General features: G+C 43.4%; 1 protein-coding gene across 1 annotated transcript; it reads right to left on the bottom strand.

Annotated features, from left to right (window-relative positions):
- Positions 1-2,803: 2,803 nt before the first annotated feature.
- Positions 2,804-5,280, bottom strand: LOC141147628 (E3 ubiquitin/ISG15 ligase TRIM25-like). Its single transcript, XM_073634858.1, has one exon. The coding sequence runs from the start codon at positions 5,161-5,163 to the stop codon at positions 3,610-3,612; it is 1,554 nt and encodes a 517-aa protein (XP_073490959.1). The 5' UTR covers positions 5,164-5,280; the 3' UTR covers positions 2,804-3,609.
- Between the last annotated feature and the right edge of the window lie 13,954 nt (positions 5,281-19,234).

Here is a 19,234-nt window from a genome sequence, read left to right as displayed (position 1 = left end):
GGCTCTGATGGGGACACAAATGTGCAGGGGGCCTCTGATGGGGACACAAATGTGCAGGGGGCCTCTGATGGGGACACAAATGTGCAGGGGGTTCTGATGGGGGATACAAATGTGCAGGGGGCCTCTGATGGGGGGATACAAATGTGCAGGGGGCCTCTGATGGGGACACAAATGTGCAGGGAGCCTCTGATGGGGATAAAAATGTGCAGGGGGCTCTGATGGCAACACAAATGTGCAGGGGGGCTCTGATGGTGACACAAATGAGCAGGGGGGCTGTGATGGAGACACAAATGAGCACGGGGGCTCTGATGGCGACACAAATGTGCAGGGGGCCTCTGATGGGGATACAAATGTGCAGGGGAGCTCTGATGGGGATACAAATGTGCAGGGGGCTCTGATGGGGGACACAAATTTTCCGGGGGCTCTGACGTGGACACAAATGTGTAGGAGGCTCTGACGGGGACACAAATGTGCAGGGGGCTCTGACAGGGACACAAATGTGCAGGGGGCTCTGATGGAGACACATATGTGCAGGGGGGCTCTGATGGGGACTTAAATATGCAGGGGGGCTCTGATGGGGACACATATGTGCAGGAGGGCTCTGATGGAGACACAAACATGTGGGGGGGAAATTCTAATGGGTGATGGGGACACAAGTGTGTGGGAGAGCTATAATGGGGACACCAATTGGCAGAGAAATGCTGGTGAGGACACAAATGTGCGGGGTGACTCTGATGGGAACACAGATGTAAGGCCCCAATGCACATTGGAAGTCTGACCCGCTGCAGGAGGTTACAGCATATAGGTGCAGACGGAGGCTACAGGTGCACCATCCAGCCCAGCTGCTGGCAGCCTGGCAAATTTTATTCAATTCTACTGCTGTGGATTTATTTCTAAATATATTTTTTCGGCCCTTGAGTATGTGTAAAAGATATGATATGTCATTCAAAGTGAAAATTTTATAGACCCCTGCACTAGAATATACAAATCTCCCATGCCAAAATGATTCATTTATGGACATTCCTTTTATAAACTCCCATTTCTTCTGATACTGTTGGGCTTGTTTAATATATTCAATCAAGGTACAATTTGTGTATTAACGCAGCAACTGATAGTATCCAAATGAGTAAACTGATTGGATACTGTGATTTACTGCACTGTACATATTATCATTGCAGCATGCACTGTACTATTAACCCCTAATGACAGAAGATAGAACAACCTTAAAACCTTAATCCAGTCTACTATGTGGGGTATTAATGAAACAAAAACATAACAAATCCCCCAGTGAAAGTGAATCACAAGTTTGCATACCCCGGCAGAAATTGTGAAATTTTGGCATTAATATTGAAAAAATGACTGATCATGCCAAAAAACTGTCTTTTATTTAAGGATAGTGATGGCATGAAGCAATTTATTATCACATTGTTTTTTTGGATCTTTTTTAAATCATAATGATAACAGAAATCACCAAAATGGCCCTGATAAAAGGTTTGGAATGTTTGGAATGTTTGGCCTTGGTACAGACACAGAAGGTAGCACACGGGTTAAAATAGCAATTAAAGGTTCATTTCCCACATTTGTGGCTTTTTAAATCACAATTAGTGTCTATGTATAAATAATCAATGAGTTTGTTAGCTCTCACATGGATACACTAAGCAGGCTAGACACTGAGCCATGAGGAGGTAGAAAAGAACAGTCAAAAGACCTGCGTAACAAGGTAATTAAACTCTACAAAGATGGAAAAGGATATAAAAAGATATCCAAAGCCTTGAATATGCCAGTAGTACTGTTTAATCACTTATTAAGAAGTGAAAAATTAGGGGCTCTTTTGATACCAAGCCAAGGTCCGTTGCTGCCCTCAAAGAGCTTACAATATAAGGTCCTTAACTCACATTGAACAGGGCCTATTTAGGCAGAAAACAATTTACCCACCAGCATGTCTTTGGTTGTGTGGGTTTCCTTTGGGTACTCTGGTTTCCTCCCACACTCCAGAGGGAGAACATGCACACTCCAGGCAGATAGTGCCTTGGTTGGGATTCAACAACAAACCCAGTGCTGCTACGCACAAGTGCTAACCACTTAGCCACCATGCTTTTCTTTAACAGACTCTTTTTTACAGACCTCCTAAAGAGAAGAAAAAAAAAGATACAATATATCTTTTTATCCTCACAGAGGAGGAAGAGACACAGGGTAGACATCGAAAACAAGTCATCACATGATAGGGAGCCAGTCATCTCATTTGCAATCATTAGGATAAGTTCACAATATCGCGGGTCTGAGAGCTGAGACTTGCGCGGGCACAGAGGCCATTCATTTGAATGGGCTGCCGTGCCTCTTAAAACGCAAGGAAAAGGTCCCTGCACAATTTCTGGAATTACACCCTGGAAGTGCAGTGTGGTTTCCAGTGCGGGAGCAATTTTTAGTCTACGTGGTGTGCCATTAGGATTAATGGCACCCGCAAGCATTCAGCGCATTTTCTGTGTGGGTGGTTGCAGCTGCGGGAACAGGTGCATTCCCACAGCGGCAATCACCCACACAGATGTGAACCTGGCCTTAGTCCATTTTTAGGAGTTGTCAGTGACAGCTCAGATTCCATGCTGGGGGCACACATTTCAGCTTGCTACTATAACAAACACAATTATGCGTATATGCGGCACCTTGGAAGAAAGCCCCCTCGTAACACCGCATATACATGTTAGCTTGGCATCAAGGGGGTAAATAAGACTACATGTGTTGGGCCCAACAATAAATCAAAGTTATAGAGTTTCAAGAATATACAGTATATGACTGAAACTGATAATTTACTTATTTGTTTTTTTTATTTGTTTTTTATCTTGAAGCATTTTTTTAAATTCATGTTCTTATATCACAAAATACATGTTTAAAGTTTACATCAGGTATTAGAAACTTGACATGTCTTCTATTAAGTACAAATGTTGATGCTTTAATGACTGCTTCCAAAATGCAGACTATTTTTGCTGTATATAAACTGTACACAAAAACAAGGCAATATACACTGTAATAAGAACCTTTTCAGTTCAACATGTAAGCAGAAAAAAACAAACCGTGAAGTAAGTAGCAGTGCTTTTATCTCATCATACTTTATAAACATAATTATAAATGTATTTGTTTCCTGATATTGAGCTATTAGATGCATTTTTACATCTAATATATATCAGAAAGGTTGCAGGATTAGGCTACGCCCCTTTTGTAAATTGAATCAGTAAGGCTACTTTCACACTGGGTCGGGCGGGCATCTGCGGTAAAGCGGCGCTTTTTAGCGCCGCTTTACCGTCGTTTTAGCAGCGCTATTTGGCCGCTAGGTTTTAACCCCCGCTAGCAGCCGAAAAATTGTTAAAACCGCCCGCAAAGCGCCACTGCTCCTACAGCGCTGCAAAGATGCTGCTTGCAGGACTTTTTTTTACCATCCTGCAAGAGCACCGCTCCAGTGTGAAAGCCCGAGGGCTTTCACACTAGAGAGACAGGAGAGGCTCTTTACAGGCACTATGCAGGCGATATTTTTAGCGCTGTAGCGCCTGTAAAGCGCCTCAGTGTGAAAGTAGCCTAACTGACACTGAAGAGCCCAGCACTAAGAATACATTGTTACTATATTATTCTTAGGACAGAATCTTCAAACACACAGAAAGCAGCATGGAGTGGTTCAGTGAAGGTGGTGGTGAAGGTGTGGAGATGTCTGATAGGGTCACACAGCTGGTAGAAGGACAGACGTCCCGCATCATAATCTAGATAGATCCCAACTGTCTTTAGAGAAGATTTGGAGTCTATTGTTGTACCTGAGTTGTTGTGCTTTGTAGCAAGAGTGTCTCTTTGGGTCAGACCCCATGATTTGTTATTATAACCAATATAAGACTCATTTCCTGCTGTCCTCTCTATGCTGTGACTGACCACCCCTAACAGCCATTCCTTCGTTCCGCTCACATCCACCTCCCAGTAATGTCTCCCTGATGAGAAGCTCTGTGTACTTATTACCTGTCTGGATTTAAATCTCTTTGGAACATGCGGTCTATTCTCTGGTTTATTGGTGTAAGTAGCTGATGTCAGATCCTGTGATACAATAATGCCATTATGAGCAGTGTTTATATCCAATAGGATGTCTGATTTCTCTATTATTGAGATTTTTCTCTTGATCATCATATCTCTCAGGCTGTCAGTAAAGTGGAGAAGTCCTCTGTAGAGCATCTGTGAGATCATCCCTTCATTCAGACATCCGGCATCTCTTATATCACCACTTCTAGGAATGATGTCACCACTGATCATTTCTTTCTTTAGCATAGTTAATGGATCTGTGATGTTACATACGACCTCCATTTCATTAATCCTCCTGGACAGCTCATTCTTCTGTGTCTCCAGCTTCTGGATCATATCACAGACTGACTGGGAGATCTTCTCCTCCTGTCTGGAGACCTCAGTCAGGACTCTCTTCTCTACATCATCCAGATGTCTTCTGATGTCTCTAAACAGCTCAGTGACCCTCTTGGTGACATCAACTGCTTTTCCTTTCTCTCCCGTCCTGTGATTTTCCAGATTCTGGATTCTCTTCTCTGTCTCTTGTCTGTCATTGGTCAGTTTCTCAGTAACATCTTTAAGTTTTTCTTTCTTTTTCTCAGAGGCCTCATTCAGAAGATCCACCTGGTGTCCTTTGTGGTCTCCAGCCACCCAGCAGGACATACAGATACAGGCACTGTCCTCTGTGCAGTAATATTTCAGGATCTCTTGGTGTATGGAGCATTTTCTGTCTTCAAATGATGTGGTGGGATCTGTTAATATGTGATCTGTTGACTTGCTGTGATTTCTTAGGTGTTTATTGCAGAACGAGGCCTCACATAGCAGACATGTTTTACAAGCTGGTACAGGATGATCACAGTACGTACAGAAGACCTCTGTGTCCTCCGGGTGAGCAGATCTGAAATTTTCCACAATGTTACACAACTTCCTGTTCTTCTCCAGCAGGGGGCGCTCTGTATACTGCTCTCTGCACTCTGGACAGAAATAAATCATAGACTTCCTCTTCTGTGTATCCAGCACAGTCACTATACAGTCCCGGCAGAAGTTGTGTCCACATTTCAGTGATACAGGCTCCTTATAAAGGTTCAGGCAGATGGAGCAGCTCAATTCCTCTCTCAAGCTGGAAGTTGCCATTATAAGGAAAAAAATAAACTTTTACTCAGTACAGGAGTGAAGCTGGGAGAGCCTGATCTGTCCCGTACACGGAAGTGAATGTGAAAGCATTTCTGTGAATGCTTATCAGGAAGTGAGCATCATACAAAATGAGATCCTCCCAGCTCACTTAACCCTCTAGTTTGATTCAGCGACTCTACATGATATTGGTTGAGGAGGTCAATTATATTAGATATATGTATGTAAACCTAACTAGCAAAAAAAAGAAGTATATATATATATATATATATATATATATATATATATATATACACAGTATCTCACAAAAGTGAGTACACCCCTCACATTTTTGTAAATATTTTATTATATCTTTTCATGTGACAACACTGAAGAAATGACACTTTACTTCAATGTAAAGTAGTGAGTGTACAGCTTGTATAACAGTGTAAATTTGCTGTCCACTCAAAATAACTCAACACACAGCCATTAATGCCTAAACCGCAGGCAACAAAAGTGAGTACACCCCTAAGACCCCTTTCACACTGGGGAGCTTTGCAGGCGCTACATCGCTAAAAAAATCACCCTGAAAGAGCCGCTGCTGTCTCTCCAATGTGAAAGCCCCGCGGGCTTTCACACTGGAGCGGTGCACTGGCAGGACGATAAAAAAAGTCCTGCTAGCAGCATCTTTGGAGCGGTGAGGGAGCGATGTATACACCGCTCCTGCCCATTGAAATCAGTGAGGCAGAACGGCTATACCGCCGGCATAGCGCTTCTGCAGCAGCGCTTTGCGGTGGCTTTAACCCTTTCTCGGCCGCTAGCGGGGGGTAAAATCGCCCCGCTAGCGGAAGAATAGTGCAGCGAAATTGACGGTCAAGCGGCGCTAAAAATAGCGCTGCTTTACTGCCGACGTACCCACCGCCCCGGTGTGAAAGTAGCCTTGGCGAAAATGTCTAAATTGGGCCCAATTAGCCATTTTCCCTCCCCTGTGTCATGTGACTCGTTAGTGTTACAAGGTCTCAGGTGTCAATGGGGAGCAGGTGTGTTAAATTTGATGTTATCGCTCTCACTCTCTCATACTGGTCACTGGAAGTACAACATGGCACCTCATGGCAAAGAATTCCCTGAGGATCTGAAAAAAAAATTGTTGCTCTATATAAAGATGGCCTAGGCTATAATAAGATTGCCAAGTCCCTGAAACAGCTGCAGCACAGTGGCCAAGAACATACAGAGGTTTAACAGGACAGGTTCCACTCAGATCAGGCCTCGCCATGGTCAAAGAAGTTGAGAGCACGTGCTTAGCGTCATATCCAGAGGTTGTCTTTTGGAAATAGACAAATGAGTGGTGCCAGCATTGCTGCAGAGGTTGAAGGGGTGGGGGGTCAGCCTGTCAGTGCTCAGACCATACGCCGCACACTGCATCAAATTGGTCTGCATGGCTGTCGTCCCAGAAGGAAGCCTCTTCTAAAGATTATGCGCAAGAAAGCCCGCAAACAGTTTGCTGAAGACAAGCAGACTAAGGACATAGATTACTGGAACCATGTCCTGTGGTCTGATAAGACCAAGATAAAAGTTTTTGGTTCAGCTGGTGTCAAGCGTGTGTGGCGGCAACCAGGTAAGGAGTTCAAAGACAAGTGTGTCTTGCCTACAGTCAAGCATGGTGGTGGGAGTGTCATGGTCTGGGGTTACATGAATGCTGCCAGCACTGCAGAGCTACAGTTCATTGAGGGAACTATGAATGCCAACATGTTCTGTGACATACTGAAGCAGAGAATGATCCCCTCCGTTTGGAGACTGGGCCGCAGGGCAATATTCCAACATGACGCCGAGCCCAAAACACACCTCCAAGACGACTGCTGCCTTGCTAAAGAAGCTGAGGATAAAGGTGATGAACTGGCCAAGCATGTGTTCAGACCTAAACCTTATTGCGTATCTGTGGGGCATCCTCAGAAGGTGGAGGAGTGCAAGGTCTTTAATAGGGCGTACACACGGTCGGACTTTGTTCGGACATTCCGACAACAAAATCCTAGGATTTTTTCCGACGGATGTTGGCTTCAACTTGTCTTGCATACACACAGTCACACAAAGTTGTCGGAAAATCCGATCGTTTAGAACGCTGTGACGTAAAACACGTACGTCGGGACTATAAACGGGGCAGTGGCCAATAGCTTTCATCTCTATTCTGAGCATGCGTGGCACTTTGTCCGTCGGATTTGTGTACACACGATCGGAATTTCCGACAACGGATTTTGTTGTCGGAAAATTTTATCTCCCGCTCTCCAACTTGTGTGTCGGAAAATCCGATGGAAAATGTCCGATGGAGCCCACACACGGTCGGAATTTCCGACAACACGCTCCGATCGGACATTTTCCATCGGAAAATCCGACCGTGTGTATGGGGGATGACACCCACCAGCTCCGTGATGTCATCATGGAGGAGTGGAAGAGGACTCCAGTGGCAACCTGTGAAGCTCTGGTGAGCTCCATGCCCAAGAGGGTTAAGGCAGTGCAAAAAATTATGGTAGCCACACAAAATATTGACACTTTGGGCCCAATTTCTACATTTTCACTTAGGGGTGTACTCACATTTGTTGCCAGAGGTTTAGACATTAATGGCTGTGTGTTGAGTTATTTTGAGGCTACAGCAAATTTACACTGTTATACAAGCTGTACACTCACTACTTTACATTATAGCAAAGTGTCATTTCTTCAGTGTTGTCACATGAAAAGATATAGTAAAATATTTACAAAAATGTGAGGGGTGTACTCACTTTTGTGAGATACTGTATATATCTATGAGAGGATAAAATAAGTGTAGCGCTAATATGACAAATAAAATGACCATAGAAGACCATTACATGCTCAAATAGACAAACCCAAAGAAAAGGGGGCAACAAAAAAGTACATCCAAAAAAAGTAAAGTCCTCAGTGAGTATGTGACTCATATAAGATAGTGACAGTCCTCAATGTAAACGAGACTTCATAAATAGATCAGTGTGCACATGACATCGTGAATAGAAGAAACACCACCACCGACAATAGGAAGGCTTACCGGAACGTTTGAACCCAAAGAAATGTACGTTCAATTGGGTCAAACAAGCTTGAATGGTAAACGGTTGATGGAATTCCATGGGGGTTGTAGGGTTCCTAAGATGATCTGTAAACCGATTTGTCCCTCGGGGTTGATGCCCACAGTGGAATCAGGTTTGTCAGACAAACCTGATTTCTTTTATGAAGAGGTAAGTAAAACCTTGGACAGAGGGGTGGCTGTGGACGTGGTATACTTGGATTTTGCAAAAGCGTTCGATATAGTTCCGCACACACGGCTCATGTGTAAGTTAAAGTCTACAGGCTTGGAAATATTAGTTTGTAAATGGATAGAAAACTGGCTAAAAGACAGAATTCAGAGATTAGTGGTTAATGATTCTTACTCTGAATGGTCTAAGGTTATCAGTGGTGTACCCCAAGGTTCAGTGCTGGGACCCTTACTCTTTAATATCTTCATAAATGATATTGGGTCTGGGATCAAAAGTAACATTTCTCTCTTTGCAGATGACACCAAGCTATGCAGTGGAATAACGTCCTTACAGGATATCTCCAATTTACAAGCTGACCTCAATGCTCTGTCTAATTGGGCGTCTATGTGGCAGATGAGGTTTAATGTTGAGAAATGTAAAGTTATGCACTTGGGGGCTAAGAATATGCATGCATCATACATGCTAGGGGGAGTACAACTGGGGGAATCCATAGTGGAGAAGGATCTGGGGGTTTTGGTAGATCATAAGCTCAATAATAGCATGCAATGCCAAGCTGCGGTTTCCAAAGCGAGCAAAGTCCTTTCTTGTATTAAGAGAGGTAGGGACTCCAGAGAGAGAGATATCATTTTGCCCCTGTTCAAATCATTAGTAAGACCTCATCTGGAATATGCAGTTCAGTTTTGGGCACCAGTTCTCAAAAAGGATATCGGGGAACTGGAGAAAGTGCAGAGAAGGGCAACCAAACTGATAAGAGGCATGGGGGAGCTCAGCTATGAGGAAAGATTAGAGGAACTGAATTTGTTCACTCTTGAGAAGAGGAGAATAAGGGGGGATATGATCAACATGTTCAAATATATAAGGGGTCCATATAGTGAACTTGGTGTTGAGTTATTCACTTTACGGTCAACACATAGGACAAGGGGGCACTCTTTACAACTGGAGGAAAAGAGATTTCGTCTCCAAATACGGAAAGGTTTCTTCACAGTAAGAGCTGTGAAAATGTGGACTAGACTCCCTCCAGAGGTGGTTCTGGCCAGCTCAGTAGATTGCTTTAAGAAAGGCCTGGATACTTTCCTAAATGTACATAATATAACTGGGTACTGACACTTATAGGTAAAGTTGATCCAGGGAAAATCCGATTGCCTCTTGGGGGATCAGGAAGGAATTTTTTCCCCTGCTGTAGCAAATTGGAGCATGCTCTGCTGGGGTTTTTTGCCTTCCTCTGGATCAATTGTGGGTATAGTATTGGGTATATTGGATTGTACAATATTTTTTTTTTTTTTAATGGTTGAACTGGATGGACGCTGTTTTTATCCATTTTCATGTGAGTGTATTTTCTCTTTTTTTAAATAAATCGGTACACATTTTATACGGAGTTACACTATGTGGCCTTCTTTTGTTTTTTCTTATTTGATATAACCACCTTCCACTGTGGGCATCACCCCCGAGGGACATATCGGTTTACAGATCATCTTGGGAACTCTCTACAACCTCCACGGAATTCCATCAACTGTTTATCATTCAAGCTTGTTTGACCCAATTGAACGTACGTTTCTTTGGGTTCAAACGTTCCGGTAAGCCTTCCTATTGTCGGTGGTGGTGTTTCTTCTATTCAAGATGTCATGTGCACACTGATCTATTTATGAAGTCTCATTTACATTGAGGACTGTCACTATCTTATATGAGTCACATACTCACTGAGGACTTTACTTTTTTTTATGTACTTTTTTTGTTGCCCCCTTTTCTTTGGGTTTGTCTATTTGAGGATGTAATGGTCTTCTATGGTCATTTTATTTGTCATATTAGCGCTACACTTATTTTATCCTCTGATTTATGCACATATCCTATTGGCCGTGTTAGCTGCTTATTCTTTTGGGCGGTGCAGAAAGATCTATTTATATCTATATATATATCTATATATATATAGATATAGATATAGATATAGATATAGATATAGATATAGAGAGAGAGAGAGAGAGAGACCTCGGATTACGAGCATAATCTGTTCCAGGAGAATGCTCGTAATCCAAAGTACTCGCATATCAAAGCGAGTTTCCCCATTGAAGTCAATGGAAACGAAAATAATTTGTTCCACATTGACTTCAATTGCATGCAATAACGCATGCGGCCAGAGTCGGGGGGCATCGGAGAGCCTCGGAAACTGACGGAAAGGCCTAAGGACAGTTCAGCTGACCTCAGCAAACCTCGGAAAGACTCCGTTCATGAGCCTTTCCGAGGTTTTCCAAGGTCAGCCGAACTGTACTCGGGCCTTTCCGTGCATTTCCGAATGGCGACAATTGGCGCTGTTCGGCTCCGGCGCCCCCCCACCTCAGGCCAAAAGCGGTACTGCAAAATGGGAAAAAAATGCAGCGCTAAAAAGTAATAGGAAGTTAGGGTGTAGTGAAACAATTAAGTAAGAGATGCTGTACTGAACAGTAAAGCATATGTGCAAAAACCATAAGTGAAATAAAATGAACAAACACAGTATAAAGTGTCCACATATGGTAAATGGATGATTCCAAACTCAAATTATTAAGAGGAACTGGTATGGACCAAAAAATGTGAAACTAGAAAATAAAGTCAATAGTGCACGGTGTGGATCTGTGACTGTGAGTCAACAACGGGGTACAGAACTTCCGAAGCTGTAAACCAACATCTCGATATGGGGCATCAGAATGAAAACATCAGGAAGTAAGATAAGATGGGTACTCTTACCAGATGACGTGGACTCCACTGTCATATGACATGGAGTCAATGGTGCATGGAGCCAAACCTAGGTTGGAAAACGATATCCGGAACGGTGGAACCTCTGTCTCACTTCTCGACTTCTCTGGTGGGGTGAAGAAACATCAGGAAGGGCCGCCAACTGGATATCAGCCAATAGACCTCAAGGATGTGTTCCAAGGAGAAGCCGGGGACAGATTTGATCCAGACCCCGTGATGGAAGTAGGGCTACTGGAAGGCAGTTTCTTGCATCGGGATAATATGCAAATAAAAAATAAAAAGCTTCTGCATAGTGCAGGTAAACCAGGGATTTTTATTTCTAAAAATACCATACAAAAAATGGATAAAAGTGATCACAATTAAAATAAAATCTAAGCAGCGTAAGGAAGGGGAGATCGCCCGACGCGTTTCGACCAAGGGGGTCTTCAACAGGGGCATAAGCTTCTCCCTTCACGCTGCTCCTATATATAAATATCTAATCCAATAAGATAACCCCTATAGCCAATCACAGTGGAGCTACAAAGGTCAAGTAATCAGGAACTGGATCCTGTTGATCGCTAGACCAATCAGAATCATGAATAAAACAGCCGGTGAGTGTAGGACCCAATAGCGCAGTCTAATAATGAGACTGATGCCTGGAGACCTCCCCACCGCATGGCAAACAATAGTAGACATCACTTCCTGGTAATGCATCACTTCCTGGTCAAACAATAGTGGACATCACTTCCTGGTCATGTGATGTGGTGTGAAGGGGCGGTGTCCCGGCTCCCTGACCCAATCAACAACCACCAAAAGGTGCACAGGATGGGAGAGGGTAGTCACGGAAACCGAATCTCCTCAGCTCAAGTCCCGATCACATGATCGGATCTGGTGCTGTCACATGGCTAAAAACATCAATGTGAAAATCAACAATAATAATGGCAAACACTAGATGGCAGCACTAAAGTGAAATAGTGCTAGCAAGTGGTGATAAACCATAACAGAAAATAAACATTACTGAACAATACTAAGCAGCATTACCTAAATCGGACACAAGATGTCCCAAATAGATCTATACCAGTACATACAAAATATACATAGCAATGAAAGAAAAAATTATAAAAATATTAACATGGCTGTTAGGTAATCTATTACAAATAATCAATATATTAAATTGAATAAATAATAAATGTAATTTCCCAATATAAGATTGGAAAATTAGAAAATAAAAACATGGAACAAATTGGTATTGTAAGGAAAAGAAATGAATGAAAAAAGACACTAATAGCGCAATAATGAATCAGCAAAAAAAAAAAAAAAAAAAAAAAAAAGGGGGAGGGGGGGGAGGGGGGGGGGCAAATGGAACACCCATACCTAAAAGGGACATAAAAAATGAACAAGCAGAAATGGAAAAATCGTACATGAAAAATACATGACTACTAGGATGTATTGATAAACGAGTTGAGGTCCCACTCGACGTTCATCCCAAAAGGAAAGAAGGACCTCAACTCGTAGATCCAGTAGGTTTCGAGGCGTGATACGCCACGTAATCGCGATTCACCCCTCCAGTGTGGGACAAATCTGTCTATGACCTGGAAGAGGGTGCCTGAAGGGTCTCTATTATGATGTTGCAAATAGTGTCTCGGTACCGTATGTTTGCTCTTTCCCCCTTTAATGCCGGTGATATGTTCATTGACACGAATGGAGAAGGTCCTGATGGTACGTCCGACATATTGTTTATGACAAGGACATGTTATCAAATAAACAATATATTGAGATGCACATGTGGCAAACTCCTTCATGTGATATACACGAGACGTTACTGTGGATGTAAAGGTTAGTAGCTTTTGTCTGCCTGCACTATTGTGGTGGCATACGTTGCACTTACGGCAAGGGTAAAAACCCTTGCAGTCTTGGAAGAAGGATATCTTTTTGGATCGATAACATTAGGGGCAATCTGCCCCTGAATGGATCGTGCACCTCTAAAAATCACTGGTGCTCGTTCGGGAAGAACGGGACCCAATAGTCTATCATTCAAAAGCACCCTCCAATGTTTCTTAAGGATGTTTTTGACCTGTTTAGACTGTATAGAATGTGTGGTGGTGAAAGCCCACTTAAAACTAGAGTCTGAGGTATTTTTGGGACGCTCCGTCAATGTGGCCGTTCTCTCCACAGCCAAGACGGCATTAATCTCCTCATCCAAATGGTCTAGTCCATAACCCTTTTCAAGAAATCTTTTCTTGAGCAACTGTGATTGGACTAAAAAATCGGATGTTTTGCTACAGTTGCGACGTAGCCTAAGGAATTGGCCACGTGGGATTGCTTTAAGCCATTGTTCTTGATGGCAACTCTCGACCGGAATGTACCCATTCCGGTCGGTGGGTTTGAAATAGGTTTTGAATTCCAAGTGGTCCTCCATGGCCATAATCTCTAAATCAAGGAAATGAACATGAGAGGAGCTGGCCTCATAGCTTAGGGAGATACCCCTATCATTGGAGTTTAAGATGGTCATATAGTCATCCAGGGACTGGCGATCTCCATTCCATAGGAGGAGGATGTCGTCTATGTACCTGGCCCAGAGGACTAACTCTGGCCTCCGGTCAACATAGACGACATCCTCCTCCCATTGTGCCATAAAAAGATTGTCGAGGCTGGGCGCGAATTTAGCGCCCATAGCCACGCCTCTCTTCTGTAGGAAGAACTGGTTCTGAAACCAGAAGTAATTGTGCCGAGTAGCAAAACGCAACAGTTGCATAATAAAGTTACGCTGTAGGAGGGGAAGTTGGGAATCCCTAGACAAAAAACTCTCGACCGCTTCAAAACCAAGCCGATGGGGTATGCACGTATGAAGTGCCGCCACATCGGCTGTGGCAAGGAGCATCCCTTTTTTGAAAGGCGTGGATTCTAAAAGTTTGATGGTGTCCCTCGTATCCTTTAAATACGAAGTGGTAGATCTAACCAGTGGTTGTAAATAGTGGTCCACGTATTTACCAATTCGAGCTGTGACCGAGTCAATCCCGCTGACTATGGGTCGGCCAGGGGGATTGACTGGGTCCTTATGGACCTTGGGAAGATAATAAATTGTAGGGATACGAGGAGCAAGGGGGACCAAAAAGCTTTTTTCTTTTTTGTTCAGAATCCCTAAAGAAAAACCCTCATTGACAAGATGTAATAACTCTTTTTTATAAATGGTGGTCGGGTCATTAGGAATGACACTATATGCGTCAGTATCACTCAACAGTCTATACATTTCCTTAAGATAATTGGCTTTATCCAAAACTACAATACCACCCCCCCTTGAGATTTTTCCTTTCGCACAACATTTCAAGTCCCTTTTTAACCTCAGATTTTATATAAACTCTTTTTTTATTACGAGACAATTTTTCAAGGTCTTCCAGCACCGCTTTAGCCTGAATCCTGCTCGTTTTGCGAGACAACGCTTTTAGAAATACAGTGCTCGTATTGCGAAACGCTCGTTAACCGTGTTACTCGCAATCCGAGGTTTCACTGTATATATGTATATGTTCCAACCAAACAATGGAAAGGGCATCTGCATTATTCTGGAGTTTCTATGCTCCACTGTGAACTTAAAAACTTGAAGGGAAAGGAACCACCTTGTCACCCGACTGTTTTTCTCCTGTTATCACACATCCATTTAGGAGGAGCATGATCAGTGACTAGTTTGAATGGTCTCCTCAACAGGTAATATTTCAGGACATCTAAGGCCCATTTGATAGCTAAACATTCCTTCTCAACAATGGCATAGTTTTTCTCATGTCTGTTAAGCTTTCTGCTCAGGTAGACCACTGGGTGCTCCTCCCCCTCTCTGATTTGGGACAGTACAGCACCCAGTCCCACATCAGAGGCGTCTGTCTGTACCACAAACTCCTGTGTGAAATCTGGGGACACGAGCACAGGTTGTGCACAAAGAGCCTGCTTCAACATTTGAAATGCCTTGTCTGCCTCAGGATTCCACTTACTAATGACGGACCCTCTAACCTTCCTCAGATCTGTCAGTGGGGCTGCAATGGTGTAGTACCCTGTGATCCCAAGGAATGCATGAAGTTGCATTTTTATTTATAGGTTGGGGCCACTTTTGAACCGCCTCAATCTTGTTGATCTGAAGCTTGATCAGCCCTCAACCAATAATGTAGCCAAGGTATTTGGCCTCTTCCAAGATTATGGCACACATTTTGGGATTGACCGTAAGTGCTGCTTTTCTAAGGGAATCTACTGCGGCTTGCACCCGGGGAAAATGAGATTCCCAATCTGGGCTGTGGATGACGACATCCTCCAAATAGGCGGCTGCGTATTGGCTATGTGGTCTCAATGTCTTGTCCATCATTTTCTGGAATGAGGCAGGAGCACCATGCAAACAAAAAGTCATCCATTTATGCTGGAATGACCCCTCAGGGGTAGAAAAGGCTGTTTTCTCTTTTGCAGATTCTGTTAGGGGTATCTGCCAATAACCTTTAGTCAGATCCAAAGTAGTTATGTACCGGACATTTCTCAATCAGTCAACAAGCTCGTTGACCCGAGGAATTGAATTTGGACAAACTGTTCCACATCCTGAAACCATTACAAAACTTTATAGTGTCATCTTGTTATGGAACCAACACTGTGGGACTTGACCAGTCACTGGGGGACTCCTCTATCATGTCCAACTCTAACATGTTCTTATGTTCCATGATTACATATATGTTTAAAGTTGTTAGACCAGTTCTAGGGACAGACTGTCATATCCACATCCCTTAGAAGTTGATGGGACTTTCATTGGTATGTCACTGAGGTAAGCACGTACACAGTAGATAATAATAAAATATAGATTTATTACAAAATATACAAAGCATAACATTTTGACAGGAGCATTAGGCCATATAGAACATTGGCCAAAAATGATACTCAATCCATGTATAAACTTGAAAGACGCTTGTTTATGAAGTAACCCGACGCGTTTTCAGGTTTTGGGACATACCAAAGGTTCATGACCCATGTCTAGCCCGGAGTATCTCCCAACTGAACCCAACATGTCATACATCTAAAATAGACCGACCACATCAATGCAACAATATAGTGAATATTATGCCACCCTCTAAGGAGCAACAGGAACTAATGTTCTGTCCAGGGTGCCCGCGATGTCGGCAGCAGATGACAAGCAATCGCTCGGTTCCCGGCTGCCCCCCGCCGCCATCCTCGGTCAGGGAATCAAGAAATGAAGCGTTTTGGCTTCACTGTCCGATTCCCTACTGCGCATGCACAAGTCGCACTGCGTGTCTTCACTGGTCCCCATTGTGTTGTGGGAACTTTGTGTTTCCCAGAACATAACGAGAGGGCTTAAATCTGCAGCTAGCTGCGGCTAGCTATTCCCGGAAGTGAGTGCAAATACCTGTATTATACAGGTATCTGCACCCCCCTCCCCCCTGAAAGGTGCCAATTGTGGCACAGGAGGGGGGGAGGAATCCGATGAGCGGAAGTTCCACTTTAGGGTGGAGCACCGCTTTAAACCACACATGTGAGGTATCATCACGAGCGTTAGAGTAAGAGCAATAATTCTAGCACAAGGCACTGGTAACCGTTCATTTTTAAAGCATCATCTTTGGAGATTTTTAAGTACCATAGTTTGTCGCCATTCCACGAGCGTGCGCAATTTTAAAGCATGACATGTTAGGTACCAATTTACTTGACGTAACATCATCTTTCATATTATACAAACAAATACAAAAACTTTACTGTTTAGTTTTTCCCAAAAAATTGTGTTTCAAAGGCCTGGTCTTGAAGTGGTTAATGCAGGTTGTTGGCAGGTGCAGTTAGCTTGCCTGCCATTAGGTGGCTCTGTTCCCAATATAGTGTGGGAAAAAGAATTATGTAATTATGTAAGTTTGTATATACAGTTTTATAAGGGTCACAAGTCCAAGAGTCCAAAGTTTTATTGAGAAAAAATTGGTTCATATAAGAAAAACACTAATGGGTTTGGGGGGTCAAACAGCCTCCCCCTTCATCAGTATATCCATTTACAAATAATGTCTGAATCCGGTGACTATCAGACTCAGTGATTATAATCATTTACAAACAAATACCAGAAACTACAACATTTTATTGGCAAACAGTAAAACAAATACATTTTATCTCTGGCCCTTCTATTCATTGAATTTAAACATTTTTTGAAAAATTAGTATACAATACATTCCTTGATATTTTTATTTAACATTTTTAAATGTGCATATTTATTTTCTATTTTAATACTTTCGTTTGTTTTTATGTTTTTTCATTTGTTTTGTAGCCCTGATGAAAGGGGACCCTGCTTGGTTTCCGAAACACTTTGACATTTTCTGCCAATTTTATCAATTTAACTTTGGACTCCTGCATTCTCATTCAACTGTATAAATGTGGATACTCAACTCTAGGTTGCCCCCCAATTCTAAGACCCCTTTCACACTGGAGGCGCTTTTCAGGCGTAAAAAAAGCACCTGTAAAGCGCCTGAAAAAAGCCTCCCATGCCACCCCAGTGTGAGAGTCCGAGTGCCGTCATATTGGGGCGATGCGCTTGCAGGATGGGAAAAAAAGTCCTGCAAACAGCATCTTTGGGGCGGTGTGGGAGTTCTGTATACACCGCTCCTCCATCGCCCCTGGCCATTGGAATGAATGGGCAGCGCTTCAGTGCCTGAAAAGCGATTCAACACAGGTGTTTTTAAAACTTTCTTTGGCCACTACCAGGGGTTAAAAGCGCCCCGCTAGCGGCCAAAAAGCGCCGCTAAAACGAGCAGCGATTTACTGTCAACCTGGCTGCAGAGTGAAAGCAGACTAAGAGGTGTCCCCCTTTTGTGGAGTGCTGCTGAACCTGAGCCAGTATGCCCGGTGATGATTTGTTGACTTATTTCAAAAGCTATATCCAGTGCTTCACCTTTAGGCTACTTTCACACTGAGACACTTTACAGGCGTTTTAGCGCTAAAAACAGCGCCTGTAAAGCGCCTCTCCTGTCACTCCAGTGTGAATGCCGAATGTTTTCACACTGGATCGGTGCACTTGCGGAACGTTAAAAAATGTCCTGAAAGCCCCATCTTTGGGGCGCTTTGTGAGCGGTGTGTACACCGCTCCTAAAGCACCCCTGCCCATTGAAATCAATGGGCAGCGCCTGCAATGCACTTCAGCAGTGGCGCTACATGGGCACTATTAACCCATTGATCGTTTTAGCAGCACTTTTAAGCTGCTAGCGGGGCGCTTTTAACCCCCGCTAGCGGCTTAAAAGCGCTGCTAAAACTACGGTAAAATAGCAGCGCTTTACCGCCGATGCCCCCACCACCTCAGTGTGAAAGTAGCCTTACTTATTTTTATGTTTTTAATGCTATCCTGGTCCCTTCATTTCCTCTGCTGCTGACAACAGTTTTAACAGACAGGAAGTGAGAGAAAATCTGTAATGCCCCGTACACACGGTCGGATTTTCCGATGGAAAATGTCCGATCGGAGCATGTTGTCGGAAATTCTGACCGTGTGTGGGCTCCATCGGACATTTTCCATCGGATTTTCCGACACACAAAGTTGGACAGCAGGAGATAAAATTTTCCGACAACAAAATCCGTTGTCGGAAATTCCGATCGTGTGTACACAAATCCGACGGACAAAGTGCCACGCATGCTCAGAATAAATAAAGAGATGAAAGTTATTGGCCACTGCCCCGTTTATAGTCCCGACGTACATGTTTTACGTCACCGCGTTTAGAACTATCGGATTTTCCGACAACTTTGTGTGACCGTGTGTATGCAAGACAAGTTTGAGCCAACATCCGTCGGAAAAAATCCTAGGATTTTGTTGTCAGAATGTCCGAACAAAGTCCGACCGTGTGTACCCCCTATAACAGCGACATCGATAGAAATAAAGAACTGGCAGGTGTCTCCCCTTCTCGTGCTCTACTAAAGAAAAGCATTGAGGGCCAGTTCACACCACATGCAGTCCAGTGCGTTTTTTTTTTCCTTACATAGTTACATAGTTACATAGTAGGTGAGGTTGAAAAAAGACACAAGTCCATCAAGTCCAACCTATGTGTGTGATTATGTGTCAGTATTACATTATATTATAGAGAGACACCAGAGGGGAAACCAAGAATTTGCTGCTCACCCCTTGAAAGTTATAAACAAGA

The sequence above is a fragment of the Aquarana catesbeiana genome, linkage group LG06, assembly GCF_042186555.1.
Source record: "Aquarana catesbeiana isolate 2022-GZ linkage group LG06, ASM4218655v1, whole genome shotgun sequence".
NCBI classification, from domain to species: Eukaryota; Metazoa; Chordata; class Amphibia; order Anura; family Ranidae; genus Aquarana; species Aquarana catesbeiana.
Note: the sequence above shows the minus strand (reverse complement) of the source record. Positions and strands in the feature narration are given on the sequence as shown.